This window comes from Mesoplodon mirus (genome assembly GCF_964341445.2).
Source record: "Mesoplodon mirus genome assembly, chromosome: 1".
NCBI lineage: Eukaryota > Metazoa > Chordata > Mammalia > Artiodactyla > Ziphiidae > Mesoplodon > Mesoplodon mirus.
The window spans coordinates 12,404,462-12,432,232 of record NC_138976.1 but is presented as its reverse complement, the minus strand read 5'-3'; the positions used below and the strand labels follow the sequence as shown (position 1 = coordinate 12,432,232).

The 27,771-nt window shown below is 41.6% G+C and overlaps 1 protein-coding gene and 1 pseudogene across 2 annotated transcripts in view; both read left to right on the top strand.

Moving 5' to 3' along the window:
• Positions 1 to 602: 602 nt before the first annotated feature.
• Positions 603 to 27,771, top strand: part of LOC309806666 — a 49,007-nt pseudogene continuing 21,838 nt past the window's right edge. The window contains exon 1 of the transcript in view: positions 603 to 1,556. The product of the transcript in view is annotated as an uncharacterized misc_RNA (transcript). The remainder of the gene's footprint in view (positions 1,557 to 27,771) is intronic.
• On the top strand, positions 20,889 to 21,832 carry LOC309804765 (olfactory receptor 1J4-like; the record flags this gene model as incomplete). Its single annotated transcript, XM_082622335.1, is given in 2 exon segments — positions 20,889 to 21,021; positions 21,024 to 21,832. Coding segments are annotated over 2 exon segments (942 nt in total).

The following is a 27,771-nucleotide window of genomic DNA, read 5'->3' as shown; positions in this document are numbered from 1 at the left end:
TATTATCAGAAGTGAAATTTCTGGATCATATGGTAATTCTATGTTTAAGTTCTTGAGGAACTGCCGTATGTTCCCTTTTTTCCTTCCTTCCTTCTTTCTTGTCATTCTAAGTTTATGTGTTCAGCACTTATTCTGTACATGGTACATTACTTTCCCAATAAGGCTTTAAGTGGGGTATGTGTGTGTGTGTGTGTGTGTGTGCAAGACAGACACATGCACATAAGCTGTCTGGCTATAAAGCCATGGAAGGGACTGTATCTTATTTATTACTCTCCCCCTAATGTCTATCATAGTGTCTTCATTATGTTAAAAAAAGAATGAGCTCTTCCTGATTTCAGCTGAAGAGTTTGATTGATGTTTGTTTCATTGATGTTTGAATGATGACTCCAAGTGACTGTGTCAATGTTCAGACAAATCACATTTCACTGTTCTCACCAGACTGGATGAGGCACCAACGTGCGAGTGCAATGCAGTGAGATTTGTCTGTACAGTGACAGCCACGTGGAGGAACGTATGTGACCATATGGTAGTTGCTATGCTCAGCGTGTCTAAGTTCCTGACGTTCCCCGTTTCTATTTATTCCCAGCAGAGATAAGAACAGCATGAGGCCTGAGAACCAGAGCAGCGCATCCGAGTTCCTCCTCCTGGGGCTCCCCATCCGGCCAGAGCAGCAGGGCGTGTTCTTTGCCCTGTTCCTGGGCATGTACCTGATCACGGTGCTGGGGAACACGCTCATCCTCCTGCTCATCAGGCTGGACTCTCGCCTCCACACCCCCATGTACTTCTTCCTCAGCCACTTGGCCCTCACTGACGTCTCCTTTTCATCTGTCACTGTCCCAAAGATGCTGATGAACATGCAGACTCAATGCCAATCTATCACATATGCAGGGTGCATTTCACAGGTGTAGTTTTACATACTTTTCGGTTGTGTTGATAACCTCCTCCTCGCGGTGATGTCATATGACAGGTATGTGGCCATCTGTCACCCTCTCCACTACACCACCATCATGATGGAGAGGCTGTGTGTGCTCCTGGTGGCTGGCTCCTGGACTCTCTCCTGTGGCAGTGCCCTTCTGCACACCCTCCTGCTGGCCCAGGTGCCCTTCTGTACTGACAACAGGATTCCCCACTTTTTCTGTAGCCTCCCCATCCTACTCAAGCTGTCCTGCTCAGACACCTCTCTTAATGAGTTGGTCATATTCACTGCAGGGGCTGCGGTTGTCGTTCTTCCATTGACTGGCATCCTGGTCTCTTATGGCCGCATTGGGGTCTCCATCCTGAGGGTCCCTTCTACCAAAGGGATCTGCAAGGCCCTGTCCACCTGTGGCTCCCATCTCTCTGTGGTGTCTCTGTTCTATGGAACCATTATGGCACTGTACTTTTCCTCCTCATCGGGCAACTCCAACGACAAAGACACGATTGTCTCACCGATGTACACGGTGGTGACTCCCATGCTGAACCCCTTCATCTATAGCCTAAGGAACAGAGACATTAAATCAGCTCTGAGGATTCTTTTCAGAAACAATCAATTTCAGAAACAATCAACTTTTCACCAAGTGAGGATCAGCTAGCCATGTTCTTATTTCACCCACTGACCTTGTCAGAAATGTCCTCTTAAAAAGTTGCGTGCAAGTCCAAAATCTGCAGGGTAGGCTGGCAGGCTGGAAACTCAGGGAAACGTTGCAGTTTGAGTGTGAGGCAGCCTGCTGACAGAATTGTCTCTTCTTCTTTTTGTTTTTCAAAAATTTTTTGGAGTATAGTTGATTTACAATGTTGTGTTGGTTTCAGGTGTACAGCAAAGTGATTCAGTTATACATATAAATAAATCCACTCTTTGTTTTTTTTAAGAGTCCTTTCCCATATAGGCCATTACAGGGTATTGAGTAGAGTTCCCTGTGCTAGACAACAGGTTCTTATTATCTATTTTGTTTGTTTTTTGTTTGTTTGTTTGTTTGTTCTTTTGCAGTACGCAGGCCTCTCACTGTTGTGGCCTCTCCCGTTGCGGAGCACAGGCTCCGGACGCGCAGGCTCAGCGGCCATGGCTCATGGGCCCAGCCGCTCCACGGCATGTGGGATCCTCCCGGACCAGGGCACGAACCCGTGTCCCCTGCATCAGCAGGCGGACTCTCAACCACTGCGCCCCCAGGGAAGCCCTAATTATCTATTTTATATATAGTAGTGTGCATATGTCAGTCCCAGTCTCCCAATTTATCCCTCCCTCCCTTATCCCCTGGTAAGCATAAGCTTGTTTTCTACATCTATGACTTTACTTCTGTTTTGTAAATAAGTTCATTTGTACTCTTTTTTTTTAGATTCCATATATAAGTGATATCATATGATATTTGTCTTTCTGTGTGTGACTTACTTCACTCAGTATGACAATCTCTAGGTCCATCCATTTTGTTGCAAATGGCATTATTTTGTTCTATTTTATGGCTGAGTAATATTTCATTGTATATATTTACCACATCTTCTTTATCCATTCCTCTGTTGATGGACATTTAGGTTGCTTCCATGTCCTAGCATTTCCATTTCCATGTAAATAGTGCTGCAATGAACACTGGGGTGCATGTATCTTTTTGAATAATCAGAATTGCCTCTTCTTTGGGGGAGGTCAGTCTTTCTCTTAAGGCCCTCAACTGATTGGATGAGACCCATCTACATTATGGAGGACAATCTGCTTTATTCAGCGTTGATTGCAATGTTAATCTCATCCAAAAAAATACCTTCGTGGAAACATCTAGAATTGTGTTTGACCAACTATCTGGGTCCTGCAGCCTAGCCAAGTTGACACATAAAATTAACCATTATAGTAGAATTTTTGGTTTTCAGTCTGAGTGATTTGGGAACCTATTGGAAGAGATCCAATAGAGGAATAAAATGACCATACTTGATTTTTTTATTGTTTCTTTAAAAACACCCAGATTTTTTGAGGTGTAATTGACATACAATAAACTTTGTATATCTAAAGTACACAATTTGACTAGTTTTGATATTTGTATACACCCATGAAACTATCACCACTAGCCATCAAGATCATGAATTTTCCTGATGCCTACCCTACTGCTCTCTCTTTACTCCTCCCATCTGGCCTCAGGGGAACCACTAATCTCTTTCTGTCACATGGATTAGTTTGCATCTTCTAGAAGTTTAAGTGGAATCATACTGTGTGTATTCTTTTCTTGCTGCCTTCTTTTATTCAGTGTAAACATTTTGAGATTCATTCATGTTGTGCTGTTTATCAATTCATTTTTTTAAATTGGTGAGTAGATATATCACAGCTTTTTGATGGATATGTGGGCTGTTTCCAGTTTCTGTCTATTAAATAAAGCTGTTATGAACATTCTTGTATAAGTCAATGTATACATATATACATTCTTTTATCTAGTCACATGCTAGGTATATATTTAACTTTTTTTCCCATTTCACTAATTTTATTTTTTTAAATTTTTATTGGAGTATAGTTGATTTACAATGTTGTGTTAGTTTCTGCTGTACAGCAAAGTGAATCAGTTATACATATACATATATCCACTCTTTTTTAAGATTCTTTTCCTATATAGGTCATTACAGAGTATTAAGTAGAGTTCCATGTGCTATACAGTAGTTTCCTATTAGTTATCTATTTTGGTATATGTTTAACTTTTAAAGATATTTTCAAACTGTTTTATATTACCACTAGCAGCGTATGAGAGTTCCAGTTCCGTCATAGCTTCAACAACACTCAATAGCAGTGGTCCTTTCAATTTTAGCCATTCTAATAGGAGTGCAGTGATGTAAACCAGTTTACAGACCTGGAGCCACTTGACTGGAGGGGAGTCTGGGTTTCTGTGAAAAAGAATCCTGTAACACTGGGTATCTTTTGAACTTCCTGATTCTCCCTAGCTCCAGTGCCTGGTTTTTATCATACCTGAGCACTTTTCACGATTTACCTGCCATTTGCTTTGCATTAACAATTTTTTGGCCCTCCCTCTCCCAACTTGCGTGTGTGTTCCACAAGAAGGATTTCTGTTTATATTATTCCCTGTTATGTCTCTAGAGTACATATCAGTGTTTACCTTTATGAGAGCCTTAATAATTATTTAAGTGAATGAGTGAATGAATGAACAGATGAATTCATTCAACAATTACCAATCACAATTGTCTGTTGTAAGCCATAGCTGATCCCTAGTGATACAAAGACATTGACAATAAACCTTAACGTTTATTAAGCTTTCATTATGTGCTCACTTACCATCCTTCAAACTCACACGAAGAGTATTATTATTACTTCCACTATGAAGAAACTGAATCTCAGAGATCTTTGATAAATTGCTCAGGTATGCTCTCTTAGTAGGGGGAGAGCCCAGAGTCTTTTTTCCAGAGTGATAGAGTCAATCCCCCTATTCCTGAACAAAGCACAGACTGTACCTCACAGAGGAGTGGGGAGACATGTACATTTTTTTTAACATCTTTATTGGAGTATAATTTTTTACAATGTTGTGTTAGTTTCTGCTGTATAACAAACTGAATCAGCTATACATATACATACATCCCCATATCCCCTCCCCCTTGCATCTCCCTCCCACCCTCCCTATCCCACCCCTCTAGGTGGTCACAGAGCACTGAGCTGATCTTCCTGTGTTGTGTGGCTGCTTCCCACTAGCTATCTATTTTACATTTGGTAGTGTGTATATATGTCAGTGCTGGGGGGAAGGGTAAGCTGGGACGAAGTGAGAGAGACCTGTACATTTTAAGGGGCTTTGTGCTTTAATGGAAGCCTGTGTAGGTGTTGGGGAGCTTGCAGAAGCTTGCTGAGGCCCTTACACTGCCTGTACCATACATTGCTGTACAGAGAAGCTGAACCCATGATGTAGAGATCACGGGAAATAGGGTAACTTCTACTTCCCATCTGGAGACTTAACCAGAGCCCAAGGTACCACTGACATTAGGGTCACTTTCTCCTGTGACTCCAGCTACAACTCAGTCCCTTTGGACCCTAAACATACTCCTTTCCGAGGGACTGGGAGGAAGTTGGGCACTTAGCCCCAGTCGACTTCTCCTCTAGTCAGGGACTTGGGGCTCTTTCCCTCTGGGGTCTCTTTCTTTTTTCTTTTTTTTTTTTGCGGTACGTGGGCCTCTCACTGTTGTGGCCTCTCCCGTTGCAGAGCACAGGCTCTGGATGCACAGGCTCAGCAGCCATGGCTCACGGGCCCAGCCGCTCTGCGGCATGTGGGATCTTCCCAGACTGGGGCACGAACCCGTGTCCCCTGCATCGGCAGGTGGACTCTCAACCACTGCGCCACCAGGGAAGCCCTGGGGTCTCTTTCTGAAGAGCAAAAGGAGATCTTCTTGCCCGCTGTTTTGAAGCTGGTGAACAGACATGAGAGTTTGTAAAGGTCCTCAGGCCACTGAGGTTTGCTCTCTTTCTTTGGATCCTGGGTCTTCTGGACAGAAAGTGAGGATTCAGGTAACAGAACGAAGCAGAAGGTATCAGAACTCATAGCACTGGTATAACTCGGAAGAAGCCCAGACATCTCCATAGTCGTGCATGTATGTCTGTGTGTAAATGTGTGTATGTGTGACCATCAGAGATGTTATGTGTATTTTTGCAGGTGTATTGTGTTGTATGGCTTTATGCGTGTATGTGTAACTGACAAACACACTGAATGACAAACATACTAATATATATATCGGTCAGAGAAGCTGGAAATTTCCTCTCAGTGTGCTTATTTTACTTGCATTTGTTGCTTGTGTACTGTATGTAAGACCTTGTGCGTTGCTTGTGATTGGAATATGTATGATTTCTTGTAATTACAATGCCTGTGGCAGAGGATGCTTGAGAGTTCTGTGTGTGTAGCTGTGTTGTACATGTGTATTTTGTTTGTGAGTTTTGCATAGATTTGTGTGAAACTGACTCACACCCTGACTGTATTCACCTACTTTGAGTATAAGCTAGAGAAATCTATAAATCCCCATTTGGCAAGTGTGTGTCTGTGATAGTGAGTGCTTTTGTAAAACAAATCCACACTTTGACTTCCTTCACACAGAAGATACAAATATTTGTGTGTGTGTGTAACATTATCACATTTTGACTCTCTTGCCTGAGACCAGAATCCACACAGGCCGTTCCAAAGGAAGCACTTTGGAACACTACTGGCATCCATTTTTCATTGATTTGAATGCTCCAGCAGGACCCCTGGAAGCTCAATATTTTTGACATGCTTCTTCAATTTTGGTAATATAGTTCAGAAATGAAATGCTCACTTCTGGTGTCACATACATCGACACTCATATCTTTGTCTTTTTCCCACTTAATAGCTTTGTGGCCTTGGGTTTGGCCTTGGTGATGCTCAGCATCCTCTACTGTTAATGGGATCATGATCATTGCTGAAGATCTTGTCTGTTAGGTGTTTCACAAGTACTAGGCACATCCTGAGCACTTAGTAAATTGTAGCCTCATGGAGGCCAAGACACCTGACTCGCCATTTCCCAACTGCTCAGGAGACAAAATTTGGTATGAAGACAGGAAAATTAGGCCCATCCATAGGCTCTCTAGAAACCCCTCCTCTCGCACCCCCCAGGTCACAACTTCTTTTCTTCATTACTGAGCAATTTCACCACCTCTTTCATACATGGTGCTGATGGAATCAAAGCGCCATTTCTATATTGTTCCCTTCCCTTCGAATTGCAGCTCCTTGGTGTCATTACGTACTCTGGTTCTCCTGTAGGAGATCTTTGAGACCCTAGGTTAAGTCTGACCTAGCAACTTTCAGGGAGAAGCCAGTCCTGGCAGAAGAGACAAGTACCTGGTCCCTCCTTGTGTCCCATGAGCTGAGTCAATTAATGACCCTGAGCAACGCTCTGGTCTGGAACAAGCATCTACTGAGAGGGTCTTACACAATGTTAATGTCAAGTTCCCCTCCCAAGCATACTTTAACCTTAACTTTTCACATTTCATATTTAACTTTAGCCTCTCTACCCCCCATAAAAAGAAATGGGTGGATTCTCTTTCTAGCGAAAAGATTATCAGAAAATCAACCTTTGAGACCAGGTTCCACTATACAGTATCTGTGTGGGATTGTTTAAGTGATTTCACTACTCCTGTTAGTAAAATGAAGGGAAAAAAATTACTGTTATCTCTACTTCTCACACACAAACACTGATGGATTGAATGAAATTGAAGTCATATGAAAACCATTTGCAAACTAAAGGGTTGCAGGAATAAGGTCGACAGTTATCTGAGCAGGAAGACTCCTTCAAATCCTGAAATAATATTTCTTAATGTCCTGCCTATTTTATCTAGTTAAAGAGAGGGAGAAACAGTGGAGTCACAGGAGCAGAGATTCCAATACATTTTTTAAAAAACACGGGAAAGAATTGTGACTATAGAAGTTACTAACTGTATGATCATGCTAGTTTCCTACTCCTTCTGAGCATGTTGACAATGAAGTTTTAATAACACCTACCTCCTAGGACTGTTGAAAAATGTAATGAGGCTATAATCCAAAAATATATTAGTCTGACATAGTGTTCATTAAATGTCAGTTATTATCAGTGTGAAGATCAATATTGGGATAGTGATGGTCAATCAGGTAACTGAATTCAAATAGACACCTCCAATCCTTCAGTATCTCCCAGCTCTCAGACCCCCATATCTCAGATCCCAGGTGTCTTTGTACCTGTGAATATCCAGATCTGAGGCATGAAACACCAGATAAGGATGGAGATAGATGGAGATCATGCACAGAATTAAGGTTTATTTCTTGGCAAGAAGATAAACATGCATTAAGACAAGTTCCACCAGGGAATTTACCCCAGTGATAGGATCTGAGCTCAGAAACTCACCTTAAGAATGTGAGAGCTCAGAGAGACACAAATTTTAGATCAGTCTCTTGGTCTTTTGTGCTGAGCAACTCATAATACTGTTTTATTAAATTTCTGAATTTGATACTGGTTTTTTTTGGATACTTATCCTATCATAAAAATAACTGATAAAATTTTGTGTGTATTTTATGCAGGACACTGTTCTTAGATATTAATGTGCATCGAATTAGAATCCTATTAACTCTATGAATGTGTGGTATTGGTCTCTTCACATTACAGAGGCACAACATGAGGCCAAGAGAGATTTAGCATCCCAAGTCATACAGCTAGAAAGCTGTGGGGCCTGAATTGTAACATGAGGAATCTGGCTTCAGGTCCACACCTTTAGTTGGTCCCTTGTCCAGTGTTCCCTAGAGGGTCAGTATCCAGAGGGAAGAGGTCCTGTATGTCCTATTTACTCTTTATTTTTAATATTTATTTATTTATTTATTTATTTATTTATTTATTTATTTATTTATTTATGGCTGTGTTGGGTCTTCCTTGCAGTGCACGGGCTTCTCATTGCGGTGGTTTCTCTTGTTGCAGAGCACAGGCTCTAGGCGCGTGGGCTTCAGTAGTTGTGGCTCACGGGCTCAGTACTTGTGGCACAGAGGCTCAGTTGCTCCACAGCATGTGGGATCTTCCTGGACCAGGGCTCGAACCCATGTCCCCTGCATTGGCAGGTGGATTCTTAATCACTGCGCTACCAGGGAAGTCCCTGTCCTATTTATTCTTGTGTCTCCAATCAGTAGCTTAGTGCCAGAAACATGGCTAATTAAAAAGAAAACAGGAGAATGAATTTGCTCTAGTTCCCATTGAAAGGAATCATGTTGAACACTGAGGGTGTCACTTGCTTTGGCAGCTCTAGGTGATGACGGAAATTGGGCAGTTATTCTTTTTCTCCACGAGATATTAAGAGACCCTAGTGTGGTGGCCATAATCACAGTTTCAAAGCCTCTGACATTTCCCCCTCCCCTTCATCCTTAGCAGACAAGAGAGGAGCATGAAGCCTGAGAACCAGAGCTGCGTGTCTGAGTTCCTCCTCCTGGGGCTCCCCATCTGGCCAGAGCAGCAGGGCGTGTTCTTTGCCCTGTTCCTGGGCATGTACCTAACCACGGTGCTGGGGAATATGCTCATCCTCTGCTCATCAGGCTGGACTCTCGCCTCCACACCCCCATGTACTTCTTCCTCAGGTACTTGGCTCTCACTGACATCTCTTTTTCATCTATCACTGTCCCTAAGATGCTAATGAGCATGCAAAGCCAGGATCAATCCATCCTGTATGCAAGGTGCATAGCACAGATGTATTATTTTTACTGATCTGGATGATTTCCTACTCACCTCAATGGCCTATGATCAGTACATGGCCCTCTGTCACCCTCTCCACTACATCACCATCATGAGACAGGGACTGTGTACCTTACTGGTAACTGTATCTTGGATTCTCTCCTGTTCCAATGACCTGTGTCACACCCTTCTCCTGTCCCAGCTGTCCTTTTGTGCTGACAACACCATTCCCCATTTTTTCTGTGACCTTGCTGTCCTGCTCAATCTCTCCTAATCAGACACATCCCTCTATGAGCTAGCCATTTTCATGGCAGGAGTGGCTGTCATTATCCTCCCACTAATAGGCATCTTGATCTCTTATGGCTGCATCGGGGCCACCATCCTGAAGGTTCCACCCACCAAGGGGATTTGCAAAGCCTTGTCCACATGTGGCTCCCATCTCTCTGTGGTATCTCTGTATTATGGAACAATTATTGCGCTATATTTTTTCCCCTCATCCAGCACCTCCAGTGACAAGAACATAATTGCCTCTGCAATGTACACAGTGGTCACACCATTGATGAATCTTTCATTTATAGCCTAAGAAACAGGGAGATGAAGGGGGCCCTGGAGAAACTCTTCCACGGGGCAAAATCTTCTCTCAATGACGCTTGCTCATCGTTATAACAGACACATGTATTCACATAACCCCAGATCCTACACCCCAATCTTGAATCCAGCATGGAATAAGTGCCCATTAGATATTTGATAACCTGAATTGCATTCTGTTACAGTTATTCTCTCATTTCCTTCCATTTCATTAGTAGAAATTGTGAACTCTGAGTTCATATTATTGATTATTGCTCTTGTCTATTAAATTGAGAAATTACATCATTAGTAGAACTTATGTCTCCTGTCTTATTTCTTGGGAATCTATTAGTTCTTTTTAAAATAGCTTTATGGAGGTATAGTTGACATATAAACATTGCATATATTTAAAGTGGCTCCCACTTTGATATTTTGATACGTATACATTGTGAAATGATCAGCACAATCAAGTTAATGAATGTATTCATCACCTCCACATAGCTACCACTTTACTTTTGCGTGTTTGGTGAGAAGACTTAATTCAAGATCCACCTTTGTAGCAAATACCAAATACACAATACAGTACGGTTAACAGCCATCTTGCTGTACATTAGCTCTCAAAACTCATTCATCTTGCATAACTGAAACTTTGTACATTACGCTAGGTGAAATGTCAGACTCAGAAAGACAAATACTGCATGATCCCACTTACATGTGGAATCTAAAATGGTCAAATCACAGAAGCAGAGGATAGGATGGTGGTTGCCAGGGGCTGGTGGGAGGGGGAAATGGGGTGATGTTGGGAATTTATTTGTTCTTATGAATCATTGGAAGATCTTGGCTAACAAGGCTCCCTTGGCATAGAAAGTTTGCAGAATGGGAATTTGTAAAGTATCTCCTTTCAGTTCCCCACTTCCCATTCAGCTCTCTTCTCCTATTTTTTTGTTGTCATTAGTAACAAAGGTAGGTCCAGAGAATAAACTGTATGGTAGCCTTTATAGCTCCAGGAAACTCTGCACTGTTACTGAGTTCAGCTGCCTCACTTAACAGAGAGGACTCGAGGCTTCTTCTTGATTTTAGGAAAGCTGATCCCTCTTATAGACAACAATGCCCTTCACTCAGATGTTCACTCTCAGACCAGTTGTCTATGAAGTTTTCTGAATGAATATGTGAAGACATATGTGAAGAAGACACCTGCTCAGTCCAGATTTGGAGTGAGAAAAACAAAGAAAGCAACCATGGTCTGGAGTCTTCTGTTTCCCCCACTGAATTTGGCACCTGTCTCTTTCAATCTCTTCATTATTTGTCTCCCCAAAATTATTTCTACTCAGCTTAGTGACCACAGGTTTGTGTTATGAGCCTAAGTAATTTATCTTCTTTGGCATCAGTGAAGGACCATATAGTTCTCTTTCTTCTGGCTGCACTTAGTTAAGGATAAACAGGATCAAAACTGCCTGTGAGGACCTCCCTGGTAGTGCAGTGGTTAAGAATCTGCCTGCCAATGCAGGGGGCACGGGTTCAAGTCCTGGTCCGGGAAGATCTCACATGCCACGGAGCAACTAAGCCCAAGTACCACAACTACTGAGCCTGTGTCCTAGAGCCTGCGAGCCACAACTACTGAAGACCGCAAGCCACAACTACTGAAGCCTGTGTGCCTAGAGCCCATGCTCGCAACAAGAGAAGCCACTACAATGAGAAGCCTGCACCACCGCAACAAAGAACAGCCCCCGCTCGCTGCAACTAGAGAAAGCCCATGTGCAGCAGTGAAGACCCAACGCAGCCAAAAATAAAACAAAACAAACAAACAAACAAAAAACTGCCTGTGAGACTCAGAACCATGTAGGTGTAAGAGAAGAGTATTTGGGAAAGACAGATCTCAGTTGCAAGCTCTATCTGCTGTGGTGGGTGGCCTCAGGCAATTTACTTAATCTCCTCTGAACCTCAAGTTCCTCTTCCGTGTACAAAGAAAAATTATAAAATATCTAATGTATTTTTATTGAAAAAAAATGTGCCTGCACATTTCATGTTCCCACTGGCGATGTAGGTTTCAATTTCTCCACATTCTCACCAACCACTGTTATTGTCTGTCCTTTTTATCTTAGCCATCTTAGTGGATGTGGAGTTGTATCTCATTGTGGATTTGATTTGCATTTCCCTAATGACTAACAGATGTTGAGCATCTTTTCATGTACTTATTATCAGCTGACTCAGAGCATGGCTATTATCTTTGCCATTGGAAACTTTACCCTCTTTCTGGTAACTTCTTTTCCATATATTTTCCTTGAGTGCTCTTGGCATTTTATGATCTTTAGCATCAAAAACATATGTCCTGAAAAATCCAGACTGTACTAAATATCTTAGCACCGCTGTTCCTCTACCTTGACCATACCAAAAATTACAGTAGATCAAGTCATCAAAACAGTATGGTACTGGCACAAAAACAAATATAGATCAATGAAACAAGACAGAAAGCCCAGAAATAAACCCACACACCTGTGGTCATTTAATCTACAACAAAAGAAGCAAGACTATAAAATGGAGAAAAGACAGTCTCTTCAATAAATGGTGCTGGGAAAACTGGACAGCTACATGTAAAAGAATGAAACTAGAACATTCTTTAACACCATACACAAAGATAAACTCAAGAGGGATTAAAGACCTAAATGTAAGACCTGATACTATAAAACTCTGAGAGGAAAACATAGGAAGAACACTCTTTGACATAACTCGCAGCAATATCTTTTTTGATCTGTCTCCTAAGGTAATGGAAATTAAAACGAAAATTAAAAAATAGGACCTAATTACACTCAAAAGCTTTTGCACAGCAAAGGAAACCATAAACAAAATGAAAAGACAACCCACAGAATGGGAGAAAATATTTGCAGACGATGCGACTGACAAGGGATTAATCTCCAAAATCTACAAACAGCCCATGCAGCTCAATATTAAAAAAACAAACAACCCAATCCAAAAATGGGCCAAAGATCTAAATAGACATTTCTCCAAAGAAGACATACTGATGGCCAAGAGGCAAGATGGCAGATATGTTGGTGAGCCCACCCAAAACTACTAAAAGAATTACCCTGCTGAGTGAGTCTAAACTGCTAACAGCAGAAATGTAAACTAAATAAATGGTTGCTGTTGTTTTCTAAACACTAAGTTTGAGGATAGTTTGTTATGCAGTATTTGATAACTGATACAGAGCTCCTCTGAGGTGGGTGAAATGACTCACAGGATGAGGTTTGCCTTCAAAATGCCTGCCTCCTTCATTTTCCATAGACTAATAACTTGGAACAGATTTCAGCATAGCCCCAGCTATGTGGATATTCACCTAATTCATCGAAATGGGAGCAGGAGTTGGCTAATACATACCACTAGTAACTGGAGGAATACAAATGGAAGTGGATCCTCAGGGTGCTGGACAAGGAAGTTATGGAACATAAGGGTGGGTTAGGAGACAAGAGCACTTAAAATGAATTCTCATTTACTGATGGGACCATTGATAGGCTTGGAAATGATGGTCACCTACAGTAAATGGAATGCACATGCCAGAACACCTTGGCAAAGTATTGAGAAAGAGGTCAGAATCTCAGGGATCTGACCATGTTAGAATGGATTTATTATATGAGACCAGAGAACTCACCAGCTAACTACATTCCCCAAGAAAGGTCAGAAGACACTCCCTTCATTAAAGGAACAAAGGATATACTGGTGAGAAAGACAACAGAATCACCCAAAATTTGCCTGGGTGATCTCCTCCCTAGGACAGAACTGATAGGAAATGCTAACAGGGAGTTTGGTCCCTGGTGTAAACAGAAATAAAGTTATTCTGGGGTATCAGAGGCCAGGGACGAAAACACCTGGACCTGGTTCATGGATACTGTCATGATGCTTTGTGATGAGCTACAGAAGGATGTATATATACTGCCAAGATGTATATTGCCATATACAACTCCACTCAGGAAGGACTCTAAAGAACCATAGAAAGAAGCAATCCTCCAATGGGCAGAGCGTTAAGAAGTCCTCTTGCTTATCTTTTTTGAATGGGAATAGAATCACAAAGATAAGGATATAAATAGACTCATTGGAAGTGAGGAATGCCTCACTCTGATAATATTGTCAGTATAATTTTAAAACTACATAAAAGTGAAATAAACGTTATTCATAGATAGAACCGTACATGGTGTGTAGCAGGTCCCAAAGGAACTTTTTGGAGAGGCAGAGAATTACAGCAGACAAAGAATTAAAAATTGAATTAGGGGGCTTCCCTGGTGGCGCAGTGGTTGAGAGTCCGCCTGCCGATGCAGGGGACATGGGTTCGTGCCCTGGTCCGGGAAAATCCCACATGCCACGGAGCGGCTGGGCCCGTGAGCCATGGCCGCTGAGCCTGCGCGTCTGGAGCCTGTGCTCCGCAATGGGAGAGGCCGCAACAGTGAGAGGCCCGCGTACCGCAGGAAAAAAAAAAAAAAAAATTGAATTAGGGATAAATGGATTGAACAAGGATTAAGTATTCAGGAACTTCTGGGTGCTGTTAACCCCTTCTACACCCACCAACTTTTACCTTAATAGGGTAAAGAATGAACTAGATATTTTTCATACCTTATTTCTTCTGTCCTTTTGCTGCCGGGCAGGAAATCCCACAATGGTATTCATGAACCTGGCTGCGCTAGAATTACCTGTTTTGTTTTTATGAAAAATACAAGTGTCTCTTCTCTAGAGAGTTCTGGACCTCTAGGAAATACTAATCTGCAGCCAGAATTCAAAGACATTAACAACAAAAAAATAGGGAGAGATAGTCACCAAGAACAGAATTGGCCAAGAGACTATACAGAAATGAGACTGGGAAAAAAAAAGGCAAGACCCACGGTCAGGGACAAAACCACTACAAAACATTTCCAAGGTTGGGTTGGAATGGCTCCAAGAACTAGCATGACCTCTACAGTAAATAACCTGTCCCTATGAATTGTCACCTTTTTTTCTTCAAGAGTTCAAATGAGCTCACATTTTAAGGCTCAATAAAATGTCACCGTGTGAGTAAAACTGTACCTGGCCACCTTCAGGTAGATTATTTTTCTTCCTTCTGTCCTCTAACACTTGTTATGGCAACTATCACCATCTGACTGAACACCAAACTGAACATGTGTCTGTCTCCACCATGTTTTGACACGGAGAGTATCTTACTCTTTTTTACATTCTGCCAGTAGTGCATAGCACAGTGCCTGGTACATGGTAGGCATCAGCATAAACATATTAGCTTAATATGAATCCATCTCTTGGTACAAACATTAGCACTGAGAAGCAGGATACTAAAGCTGGTAAGGTTATGAACTCCAGAGTCAGACAAAAAATACATTTCAACCTTCGTTTTCTGGCTTACTAGTGATCGTCTCCCCATCTGTAAAATGAGATAATCATAGTACCTAATACAAGATGGTTGTAATTGGGGAAACAAGAAGATGTGGTACATATATACAATGGAATATTACTCAGCCATTAAAAAGAATGAAATAATGCCATTTGCAACAACATGGATGGATCTAGAGATTGTCATACTGAGTGAACTAAGTCAGACAGAGAAAGAGAAATATAGTATGATATCACTTATAGGCAGAATCTTAAAAAATGATACAAATGAACTTATTTACAAAACAGAAACAGACTCACAGACTTAGAGAATGATCTTATGGTTACCGGTGGGGAAGGGTGGCAGGGAGGGATAGTTAGGGAGCTTGGGATTGACATGTACAACCTGCTATATAACCAACAAGGACCTACTGTAAAGCACAGGGAACTCTGCTCAGTATTATGTAACATCCTAAATGGGAAAAGAATTTGAAAAAGAATAGATACATGTATTATGTATAACTGAATCACTTTGCTGTACCCCTGAAACTAACACAACATTGTTAATCAACTATACTCCAATATAAAATAAAAAGTTTAAAAAAACTATGCCCAGGACTTCCCTGGTGGCGTACTGGTTAAGAGTCCGCCTGCCAATGCAGGGGACACGGGTTCGTGCCCCGGTCCGGGAAGATCCCACATGCCACGGAGCGGCTGGGCCCATGAGCCATGGCCGCTGAGCCTGCGCGTCCGGAGCCTGTGCTCCGCAATGGGAGAGGCCACAACAGTGAGAGGACCGCGTACCGCAAAAAAAACAAACAAACAAAAAAAACAACTATGACCATATTAATCAGTGTCCCCAGCCCCATTGCCTCAGGTCATAGTACCCACATGGTACAAAGGTTATTGCTTAGCCTTCTGGATTTTCATAGCCTGGATATTACTACTTTGGATAATAACTTTGGTCCAGCACACTGCGGGCTGACGGGTAGACCCCACCCGGCAACATGGCAGCGTCTAGGCTATATTTCAGCCTGCTGCAGCCCATACTTATCTGGGCTCTTCAACATCACTGCCATAGCCAACCATTAGATGACATCATAAATGCAGTCCCACTTTGCTGGCAATTTTTTCTATAGTGTTTAAATCAGTCCCTGTTGACCATTCTGCAGATGGAGAGAATGGACTTGAGGACTCGGGGGTCGGGGGAGGGTAAGCTGGGATGAAGTGAGAGAGTGGCATGGACACATATACACTACCAAATGTAAAATAAATAGCTAGTGGGAAGCAACCGCATAGCACATGGAGATCAGCTCAGTGTTTTGTGACCACCTAAAAGGGTGGGATAGGGAGGGTGGGAGGGAGGCACAAGAGGGAGGGGATATGGGGATATATGTATACATATAGCTGATTCACTTTGTTATACAGCAGAAACTAACACAGAATTGTAGAGCAATTATACTCCAATAAAGATGTAAAAAAATAAAATAAAATAAAGTAAAATAAAATCAACTAAGATAAGTTTTTAAATTAAACACTGGACATTTCAAATATACTTATTTATTATTTTTCTCAAAATGGTAGTTTCCTGACTTTATATAGTTAATGAATGGAAGAACAAAATTCAAATCTAAAAAAAAAAAATACTAACTCCAACCATCCAGAATAACCCCATATTATCTCCCGATCAAAAGGCTTACTGGAGGGCTTCCCTGGTGGCGCAGTGGTTGGGAGTCTGCCTGCCGATGCAGGGGACGCGGGTTCGTGCCCCGGTGCGGGAGGATCCCGCGTGCCCCGGGGCGGCTGGGCCTGTGGGCCATGGCCGCTGGGCCTGCGCGTCCGGAGCCTGTGCTCCGCAACGGGAGGGGCCATGGCGGTGAGAGGCCCGCGTACCGCAAAAAAAAAAAAAAAAAAAAAAAAAAAGGCTTACTGGAAACATATTAGTTCTTGGTTGCCCAGGCTGAATGCTAAGTCTAAGATTTTAGCCCATGAAGGTTCTTTTATTTCCCCAAGTATCCCTCACTCCTGCACTGATTTATGCCTCTAACTCAGGCTGCTCCTTATGATTTGACTTGCACTACCTGCATTTTGGGTTCCTGCCCACAAACAAAGCACACCAACTTTATTCTCACCACCAAGTATGTTATATTCTTGCCAACTGCCTTTATTCTGCTGACCACGTAGGGGGTCATCAGTGTTGCCTTGGAAGCCACAATACTATACAACAAAATAATTGATCCAAAATAATATCTGAATATATTATTCGCCTGCCACAGCCCTCGAAGCCCTGAGTGAGAGGCAGTGCTCCCTGGCAGCTATGGTTGCTGACAATCGCTAAGCCTTAGCTTATCTGCTGGTCAGCCAAGGGGGCATTTGTTCCCTGAAGGGTACTTATTGCCATGTGTGAATAAACAACACAAAGTTGCTCAGATAGCACAGCATATGGTCTGTTTCTCCAGTAGAAACTTTTCCCCAGTCCCACTCCTTAACCACTGCAGATTCCCAAACCCATTTCCTCTGCTTTGCCCGAGCAAATCTGCTTGTACCCACCCAGCTCTCCCCAGGAGTCTTTTGTGTGAATAATAAACTTTCTCTTAAATTCTCTTCCTGTGAAGTGCCATCGGCCTCTGACACTTGAACCAAATCATGTGTCTTCTGGTAATACGCACTGTGTACAGCCAGAATCTTCGATAAACACACACACGCACACACAATAGAGCAAAACATGGTAAAATGTTAGCCTTTCTGGGGTGTGGGTGAAGGGCATACAGGAATTCATTCTATCATGTTTACAACATTTTTCTAAGTCTGAGATCATTTAAAAATTAAATTAAAAAAAAAATCTGAGTCCCAGCTGGAACCATGCCCAAGCTAAGTTTGAGCTTGGAACCATGCCCAAGAAAGAAGGAGTCCAAGTCATTCCTGGCATTAGAGACACTGTCCCCTGTGACTCCAGTCCCCTCTGGCTCCTGGACACACTGCTCCCAAAATGGCAGTAAGAAATTGGCCAATTAATCCACGGTGGCTCCTCCTTTACTATGAAGAGAAGCTGAGGATTTGAGCAACAGTCTGGAAGAGGTGTCTGAACTCACCAACAACAAGCATAGGTCAGAAGGAGCTAGAAACCTGCACTTGACGATGGATCTGCTTGTGAGCTTGTGGGTTTGTGTATGAGTATCTCTGTGTTATGAGTGTGTGTGTGTGTGTCTGTGTGTATTGTGTATGCTTGTGTACGTGTTGTTTGGTGGTTGTGTGTGTATGTGTGTGTACGATGTACCTGACTCAGAGCCTGATTCTTTTCCTGAGTTAAACCCAATCTAGGTCCTGTTTTAGCACATGTAGATCAAGTTATCAGCTTCCTAACATGCGATTAGGGACTCCTGAGTTGTGCCTGTGATCTTAGTATTTGTCTCCTGTTGTTATGATGGGGGCATTTCCGCTATCCGGCGGGTGTCACAGCTGAGGGGAAGAGTGGTCGGCATCAGGGCTGGGACCTCACCAGAGAGCCGAGGTCGGACAGGGCTCAGCCTCCACCCAGCGGTGTGTGCTAGCATGTGTACGAGCTGTGTCTGTGGGTGACACACTCGTGTGTGAGAGCAGGACTGTGTGCTGTTTGCCTTTGTCTGTGTGTATGTTACCACGTGTACAGGCTGGTGGTGGTGAATAGGCTTAGCTGCCCCACGCTGACTGCCTTCACCCTGGGGCCCAAGCACACTGCTCAGTGAAGGGAGTGTGTGTGCTGCTTGTTGCAGTGAGTGTGCGGCTAGGTGTGCATGTGTGTTCTTGGTGTGTGTCTTGTGAGATTTTTGAATTGTATGTAGCCTTGTGTGTTTTTGGTGATGTGTATGTATTGTGATGAGTTATGTATATGTGGTATGTGAGTTGTGTGTTTTACCAGGTATGTCATACTTGTGTGTCAATGGTGCATTGTGAGTGTATTGGTGGGTGATACGTTATTGTGCATTGTATATGTCTTACCTTGTGTGTTATTTATGACTTGGATATATGTAAGTATTTATGAACTGAACCACATACTGGTTATCCTTCTCCTAGAATGGGACTGGGCCACAGGTGACGGGAATCCTCAGATCAGCAGTGTGTGTGTGTGTTTGTGTGAGAGAGAGAAAGAGAGAGAGAGAGAGATTTGTATGTGCGTTTGAGGCTTCTGATTTGCACCCATGACCTCAAATATTTCTTTATGTGACCTCCTTCTGGGGTAACATCAACTGAGATAAACAATGCCCCAAGTGACTGTTTCCTGTAAAGGATCTGCTATCACTTTCATATACCTGAGTGTGACTGAGGTGCTCAGAGCTTTGTACTCCTTTGCTTTCACTTAACGTCCCAGCAAAGAAACACTAGGCACCCAGCTGAGTGAAGTTAGAGTGCAGAAGCCCCACCAAACGGCAGTAAGGCCTTGGGAAGTCACTTAATTCTTTGGCCTCAGTTTATATATCTATAAAATGGAAGGTTACAGGCCCTCAATAAATATCTTTGGCTTGAATAGAAGTTAATGTATGTGACAGCGTTCTCTCAATTGGAAAATATATAAATATGAATGAAAGGAATTATCTAGGCAGAGCACTAAGAAAATTTTGGACAACTTCAGTTTCCTTGCAGCCCTAAAATAACAGTGTCTGACACTCATAACCAATGAAAGGGGAGAGTTCCATGTTAAAGGCATGGATTCTGATCACACAATAGTATTATATTGAACTCCATGAAGTAACCAACGTTTGATCATTTTTAACCTACAGAAAATGGCAATTTTATATACATAATATATGTATATTCCTATGTATATTCCTTTTTATATATTCTTATATACACATGCAATATGTCATATGTGTATATGTATATCTATATGGCTATTGTTCAATCACCCTATATACATATATGGGATATACACACACACATATATCCCATGTTCCATGTATGTTTATATATATTCCATCTATGTATGTGTATATATACATATATCACCTTGTATATATGTGAATATCTATGTATCCCATCTCTGACAGCTTGCTGTATGCCTGTGAAATTTATATCATGTATATTTCCATTTCCCAACAGCTTAAATGGGAAAAGAACACTAATTCTTAGTACAACAATGAAGATTTTACCTGGTTATGTAAGGCTAATGTGTGGATTTAGTTAGTAAATGTATGTAAAACCCTCAGCACAGTGCTGGTCACAGAGTATAGTCCCCCAAATATTCATCATTATTATAAAAGATAGTCTGTGGACTATTCTGGCACCAAGTGGTTTTAAGTGACCACCCATTTCTAGAGTACTGATGAGTTTACAGCTGTAGGTCAATGGTACCCGGCCAGGTTCCCAGGAGGAGTGTGACAAGGTTCCAACAACACCACCTCAGCACTGGAAACAACTGAGACCAGTTTTCAGAGTTTCATCTACTATTTCTGCCACAGTGAAGTATTATGGTTTAGCTCTGTTTCATTGTCATGAACTATCCCAGCATGCTTATAAAAAATCTAGCCATAGAAGAGAGGGACCTTGCCTTTCTTATTTACAGTTGCATTCTCAGTCCTGAGTAGAGGGCTGGGTTCAGACTCAATGTTCAATAAATAATGGTTGAATGAAACGGGAAACATGATCTTGCCTCTGTGCAATGAAGTCTTGTTGGCTACTTTTGGGTGTGATGTTTTCCTGGATCCAGACTGGGATAGAGCAAAGATGCATGCATCCATAGGTGTGAAAAATTAATAGGAAGGTGGTTAAAAATTCATTGGTTTCTCAGAAAATTGCAGTATGAACTGTATCCGTACTGTTCTTTCTGATATTCCTAACCCTCCTTTATCCCCAGCATATAAAAGCACAGCATGAGGCCTGAGAACCAGAGCAGCGCATCCGAGTTCCTCCTCCTGGGGCTCCCCATCTGGCCAGAGCAGCAGGGCGTGTTCTTTGCCCTGTTCCTGGGCATGTACCTAACCACGGTGCTGGGGAATATGCTCATCCTCTGCTCATCAGGCTAGACTCTCGCCTCCACACCCCCATGTACTTCTTCCTCAGCCACTTGGCCTTCTCTGACGTCTCCTTTTCATCTGTCACTGTCCCAAAGATGTTGATGAACATGCAGACTCAATGCCAATCTATCACATATACAGGGTGCATTTCACAGGTGTATTTCTTTATATTCTTTGGTTGCCTTGACAGCTTTCTTCTCGCAGTGATGTCCTATGACAGGTATGTGGCCGTGTGTCACCCTCTCCACTACACCACCCTCATGAGGGATGAGTTTTGTGTCATCCTAGTGGCTGGGTGCTGGTTCGCCTCTTGTGCCCATGCTCTGTTGCACACCCTCCTCGTGGACCGGTTGTCCTTCTGTGCAGGGACTGTCATCCCCCACTTCTTTTGTGATCTTGCTGCTGTGCTCAAGTCCTCCTGCTCCGATGCCTCCCTCAATGAGTTGCTCATCCTCACTGAAGGGGGATTTATCTTCACCCTGCCATTGGGTGGTATTTTGGGCTCCTATATCAGCATGGCAGCCATCATCCTGAAGGTCCTCTCCTTCAAGAGAATCTTCAAAGCCTTGTCTACATGTGGTTCTCACCTGTTTGTAGTGTTTTTATATTATGGGACAATTGCAGGCATTTACTATATCCCTTCATCAGGCAACTCCAAAGACAAGGACATAATTGCTTCTTTGATGTACATGGTGGTCACCCCCATGCTGAACCCCTTCATCTACAGCCTGAGGAATAAGGATATGAAACGTGCTCTTCAGAAAATTTTCAGGACCAAGGACACCCCTTGGTGTCATTAATTCATTCCTTCTCACGGACACTCATGGAGCTGTGAAATATGTCTCCTTTAAAAGTTGTAACTTGGACAAGTCTTATCACTGACACCATTTTTCTCTCAGTCTCATTTTACATTTCCTCTCATCTCTTCCTTCACCTGATGTTTTTTTTCCCCACCTGCTCTCTGAATTCTGTGTATTAATGTTTCTTCAGTGGAATTCCAAATCCTCCTATGATGTTCACAAACCCGTGAGACTTTTGAACCTACTTCCCTGAGCTTTTAGTTTTCTATCTCCATCTTTTTCTTCAATAGACTTCTCTGTCTGGTACTGATATCAACACATAGTCATATGAATTTTCTTAATACCACCAACCTTCATTTATTTCATGTGTGAGGAATTCAAAGAAGTTACCAAACTGCTTTACCTATGCAATGGTATCGAGCACAGCTGGCATTAATTATGCATTTTAATGTACAATTTATTTAATCCTCAGCACAAGCCTCTTATAAGGGTGCTAACACTTTCCAAATTTGCAGAGAAGCAAAGTAAAGCTCAGAGAGGTCAGGTAAGTAGCTGCCCTAAGACTTAATCTCAGATATGTATGACTTTAAAACCGTGTGTTTAACCAGATTACTTTATTGCCATTATCCTGATCTTTACACTATTTACCAGTTTGGATGTTTTTGTCCTTATATAAAGCATACAGTAAGTACTCTTTTTGTGTTCCACTTTTTTTTGTTCAGTATCATTACGGTTAACTCTGTCTCAAGCCTTTATCATTTTCAAATGGGTCTATATGCCTTAATGTATTCATCCATTCTAGTTTTGATTGACATTTGGATTGTTTCCAGTTTGGGACTTGTCTATACACCTAAGAATGGAGTTTGGGGTTCACAATGAATGCATATTTTCAGCCTTAATAGATAATACCAGAAAGTTAAAGTGTTTGTACCAATCATCCCTGTAATATATGAAAAAGCGTGGTCCACTTCCTCGCTGACACTTATACCACCCATATTTTCCACTGTATACATTCTTATGGGTTTGTAGAAGAACTGTGTTATGGTTTTAATTTGCATTTGTCTGATAACCCCTGTAGTTTATCACCTTTGCCTATGCTTGTTGATCATTTGGGTATCCTCTCTTACAAAAGACCTGTTCCCAGTCCTTTGCTGCTGTTTTACTGGGTAGTCTGCTTTTATAAATTAATTTCCAGGAGTTCTTCAAATATTCTAGTTATGAGTCCTTTGTTGGATATGTGTATGAAGAATTTTTTCTTTCATTATGTAGCTTGCTTGTTCCCTATATTAATATCTTTTGTTGAACAGAAGTTCTAATCTTAATATAATGTATATTTTTCCAATGGGGTTAATTCTATTTGTGTCCTGTTTAAGAAATCTTTGTCTATCCAAAGTTCTTAAAGATATTACTCTAAGATTTTGCCTTTTAATTTTCTTGGTTCATCTTTAATATTTTTTAATATTTGTATTTAAAGTCCACTTGGGTTCACTTTTTAATGTATGGTTTTTTTTGTTTTGTTTTTGAGGTATGCGGGCCTCTCACCATTGTGGCCTCCCCCGTTGCAGAGCCCAGGCTCCGGTCGCGCAGGCTCAGCGGCCATGGCTCACGGGGCCCAGCTGCTCCGCGGCATGTGGGACCCTCCCGGACCGGGGCACGAACCCATGTGCCCTGCATCAGCAGGTGGACTCTCAACCACTGCGCCATCAGGGAAGCCCAGTTTGGATCTTAATTGTATCAGTAGCAGTTTATTTTTCCAAAATAAGAATTGAAACAAAAAGGGCAAATGTTAAGTTTTGTTAAAGTTGACTATTACATATATGTGTTTCATTGTCTTGGTCTCTATATCTACATTATGAAAATTTCCTATTAAAAACATAAACAGTAAAGGCAAGGATAACTACTGAAATATAAGAGCATTTTCGTATATTTTCTTTATTCTTTCATAAGGCTAAGCACACCTTTCTAGCTCAAAATAACATCCACCACAGTTAATTCAATCACACACTCAGCATCAGGACATTCAAGCCATTATATCATGGAGAATCCAAAATTAGGTCACATTTACCTTAGAACAGGGAGAACCAGAGATTTAGCTTCCAAACAATTTTCCAAAACCTTATGGAAAAAAAGAAAGATGTCACAATACATGTGCACTATAACTGTCAGACCTACAAGAAACCAGTGAGCCAAGAAGTTTCCCTAAATTGTTTTTCCCTAATCTCAGGTATATCCCATGTTTCCAATTACCGTTCCTATTTCTCTGTCTCATCTAGTAAGTTCTATAGTGAGTTTCTGATGGAAGCTCTTTCTTTGGGGACTGATTCTAGAGAATCTGATAGAATGGGGGGTCATGATATGGTGTAAATGAAAAAAAAACTGGTCAGGTTTGAAAAATGGAACATCAGAGTAGGAACAGAAAGGAGGGCTGGTGAGAGAGATTGTTAGGGTGAGGAAAGAGAGGGGAATGGCTGTGAGGACCTAAAGGAGAAAGGATGATGTTAAACAGGATGGATCCAGAGTGAGAGACAGGTTATTGATCAAGAAAGATAAAAATTGGTCAGGGGGAAACAAGATGTAGAATGAAGTCTAGTTTCCCTACCCACACACTCACCTGGCAAGAAAGGACTTCTCTGACCCTGGACTTTGTGACTCCAGCCTTCTGTCAGATTTCAGGGATCTGGCCATGGTGCTGAAGGACAAATCAGTGCATGGGGCTGGAAGTCAGGACTAGGGAGTCGAGGTGAGATTTAGAGATTGTGGGGTCCCTGAGATCTTTCCTCTAGAACCACATGGGGGAAGTCAGGTACAATGCCTGCCATTGCAGGAGCAAGAAAGTATGGACATACTCTCAAGTGAAGTTTAAATGCACCTCAAGTCCCTGGCAACAACTTCATGCCACTGATACTGATAGGATGGGAGACTACTTCATCAATGCCCAGACATCACAAATGGCAGACACTTCTGTCTCATTACCCAAATCATTCACTCGGTCATCACTTTATTTTCTTTCTGTGGAATAATAAGCATGATATAATGGCCCAATATATAGCTCTGGAGCCAAATAAAAGTAAATATAATTCTGAGATCTACCACTTACAAATTCTGTGAATTTGGCAGTTATTTAACATCTCTGAGCTCTAGTCTATTTTTTTCTAGTCTGTTTATGTATAAAGTGCTAATAACACCAAATTTTTAAATAAATGATTGCTTTAAGGATTAGAATATTATATATAAAGTTCTATAGAAGAGCTGGTTGATGATGTTGTACGTTGACCAAGATGAAAAGGGGACATATTTCTCAAGGACGGAAATGGCTCGGAGGTATATGCGAGGGTAGTGATGACAAAATACCAGTTAATATATGTTGTGTGTTGACTGTGTGACAGACACCATGCTAAGTATTACATGCTTTGTTCATTTTGTGCTCACAATAGCACTTTGGGGTTAGTACTTTGAAAGGCAGAATAGCTTAGTGTTTAGGCTAATAGACTGGAAAGTTATAACCCCACCTCCACCCCCTCACCAACTATGTGATCTTGGGCAAAAATCTTAACCTATATGCACCTCAGTTTTCTCATTGGTAAATGGGGGTAATAACAGTTCATACCTATAAATGAGATTTGTAAAATGCTTAAAACAGGCCTTATACATAGGAAAAAGCACACAAGAATTGCTATTCCTGTTGACTATTTCAAAAGTAGATCTCTGAGGTTCTCCACAGTCTTAATTTAACAAAGATTCAGAACTGGACTGGAATTTAACATCCCCAATATTAATGCCACCACTAAATGATTTAGTTTCATTTAAACAACATCATATGTCTTTTAATTAGTGTTCTTATTTGAAATGTGTCTACAACACTGGCTAAGTATTACATGCTTATAGGGATGCCGTGTAGTAAAAGGCTCAAATAATAATTGTTCCTGTTCTGCCACCATTACTGCTACAATCACTGTGGGTATTACACAACCAAAGTGGGTTCAGGTTTTTCAGATGTTGATAGGATGCACTTTATAAAGCTCAATTCCTCTATTTGACTATGTGCTCCTGGAGGGAAGAGGCTGTGGTTAATTCACCTCTGTATCCAGTGCCTAGCATGGTGTCTGGCACAAAGCAAGCACTCAAGAAAGTGGGTGGATAAATGGCCAACAAGTGACAATCCTTCTCTCATTCACCCTAATTCCTTACCCAATGAAATGTCCTAGCTTGCTTATCATTCTCCAACAGAGTGTTTACCAAGAGTAAATATTGATGGGATTAAGGGTTTTTTTTTCTCATTATTTCCTTTGTTTACACAATCAATTAGCTAACCCATTCTCCAATCTTATCACTAGGCTAATTAAACACCCATAATCCATAAAAAAACAGGGATCAATGTGTTATTATCTTTTATAATAATAAAATATGCTTTCACACAATTTTATGGTGTTTTAATCCTATTCATGTAAGTGAAACAGAACAAACACAGTGATCAGCTGATTAAATCATGGGAGGCAGGGACTCAGGCCTATGTTTGATCTTTGGCAGCAAGTAATGTAATAGACTCTGGAGACCTCTTTTTAGAAGCCTAATTCATGAAATTCCAGAGCTTGTACTCGTATATTTATTTACCATGGTAATTGCAACAAAATAACATAAAAATGAGATCACCCAATTTTGATGTTGTTAAGGAATTCTACATACCATTAAAATGGCTTGTCCCAAAGCAAGCATGAAATAATTGCCCAACATCTTTAATATGTCTATTGAACAATTTAAGTTTAAAGACTAAACTCTTCGAATTGAAACACATTTTATAAGTCCTTAGTGTCAACTTTTTTCAAGTCATTGAAACTTTGATACAGCATTAAGAAAACAATTTAGTGTGACAGAAATTAATTCACAACTTTTACTCTTCTGAATGTATTAGCTTATTAGCAAGAAAAGATCTTTCCTAGTTTGTACATTCCAATTTAAAGAAAAATGGAAACAATTATAAGAACTTTGATTTGTTATGAGTTCACTTTTTTTTTTTGCAGTACGTGGGCCTCTCACTGCTGTGGCCTCTCCGGCTGCACAGGCTCCAGACGCGCAGGCTCAGCAGCCATGGGCCACGGGCCCAGCCGCTCCGCGGCACGCAGGATCCTCCCGGACCGGGGCACGAACCCATGTCCCCTGCATCAGCAGGCGGACTCCCAACCACTGTGCCACCAGGGAAGTCCCACTTTTTTTTTTAACAAGAGAAAAACAAATTCATTTACATGTGCACTGAGCATACACAGGGGAGAACTCAGAGATGGATACATCAAAGGGATGGTTGGAATTTGGGGTCTGTAGACCTAATTCACTAGGGGAAGGGGAAGGGGAGAAAGGGCACTTATAGAAAAACAAATGACATCCTGGAAAGATCAAAGGGACCTTAGAAGAACCAATGGGGGAAATGTCAGTCTTGTGACAAAGTCTGTTTGGGTGTGATGAGAAGATTATAGTTGCTTTGCAGAAGAAGATTTAGTGACTTTTGAGATCTTTGGGGAGGCTCTGCTTTTAGGCAGATATGGGATTTCAGAAACTAAATGCATTCAGCTCAAAATCATTTTGATGCCCAATCCCAAAGTATTGACATATACACACTACTATATATAAAATAGATCATTAATAAGAACCTGCTGTACAGCACAGAGAACTCTACTCAATACTCTATAATGGCTTATATGGGAAAAGAATCTAAAAAAAAAAAAAAGAGTGGATATATGTATATGTATAACTGACTCACTTTGCTGTACACCTGAAACTAACACAATACTGTAAATCAACCACACTCCAATCAAAAATTTTTAAAGTAAAAATAAGAAGTGAGGGCTTCCCTGGTGGCGCAGTGGTTGAGAGTCCGCCTGCCAATGAAGGGGACACGGGTTCGTGCCCCGGTCCAGGAAGATCCCACATGCCGTGGAGCGGCTAGG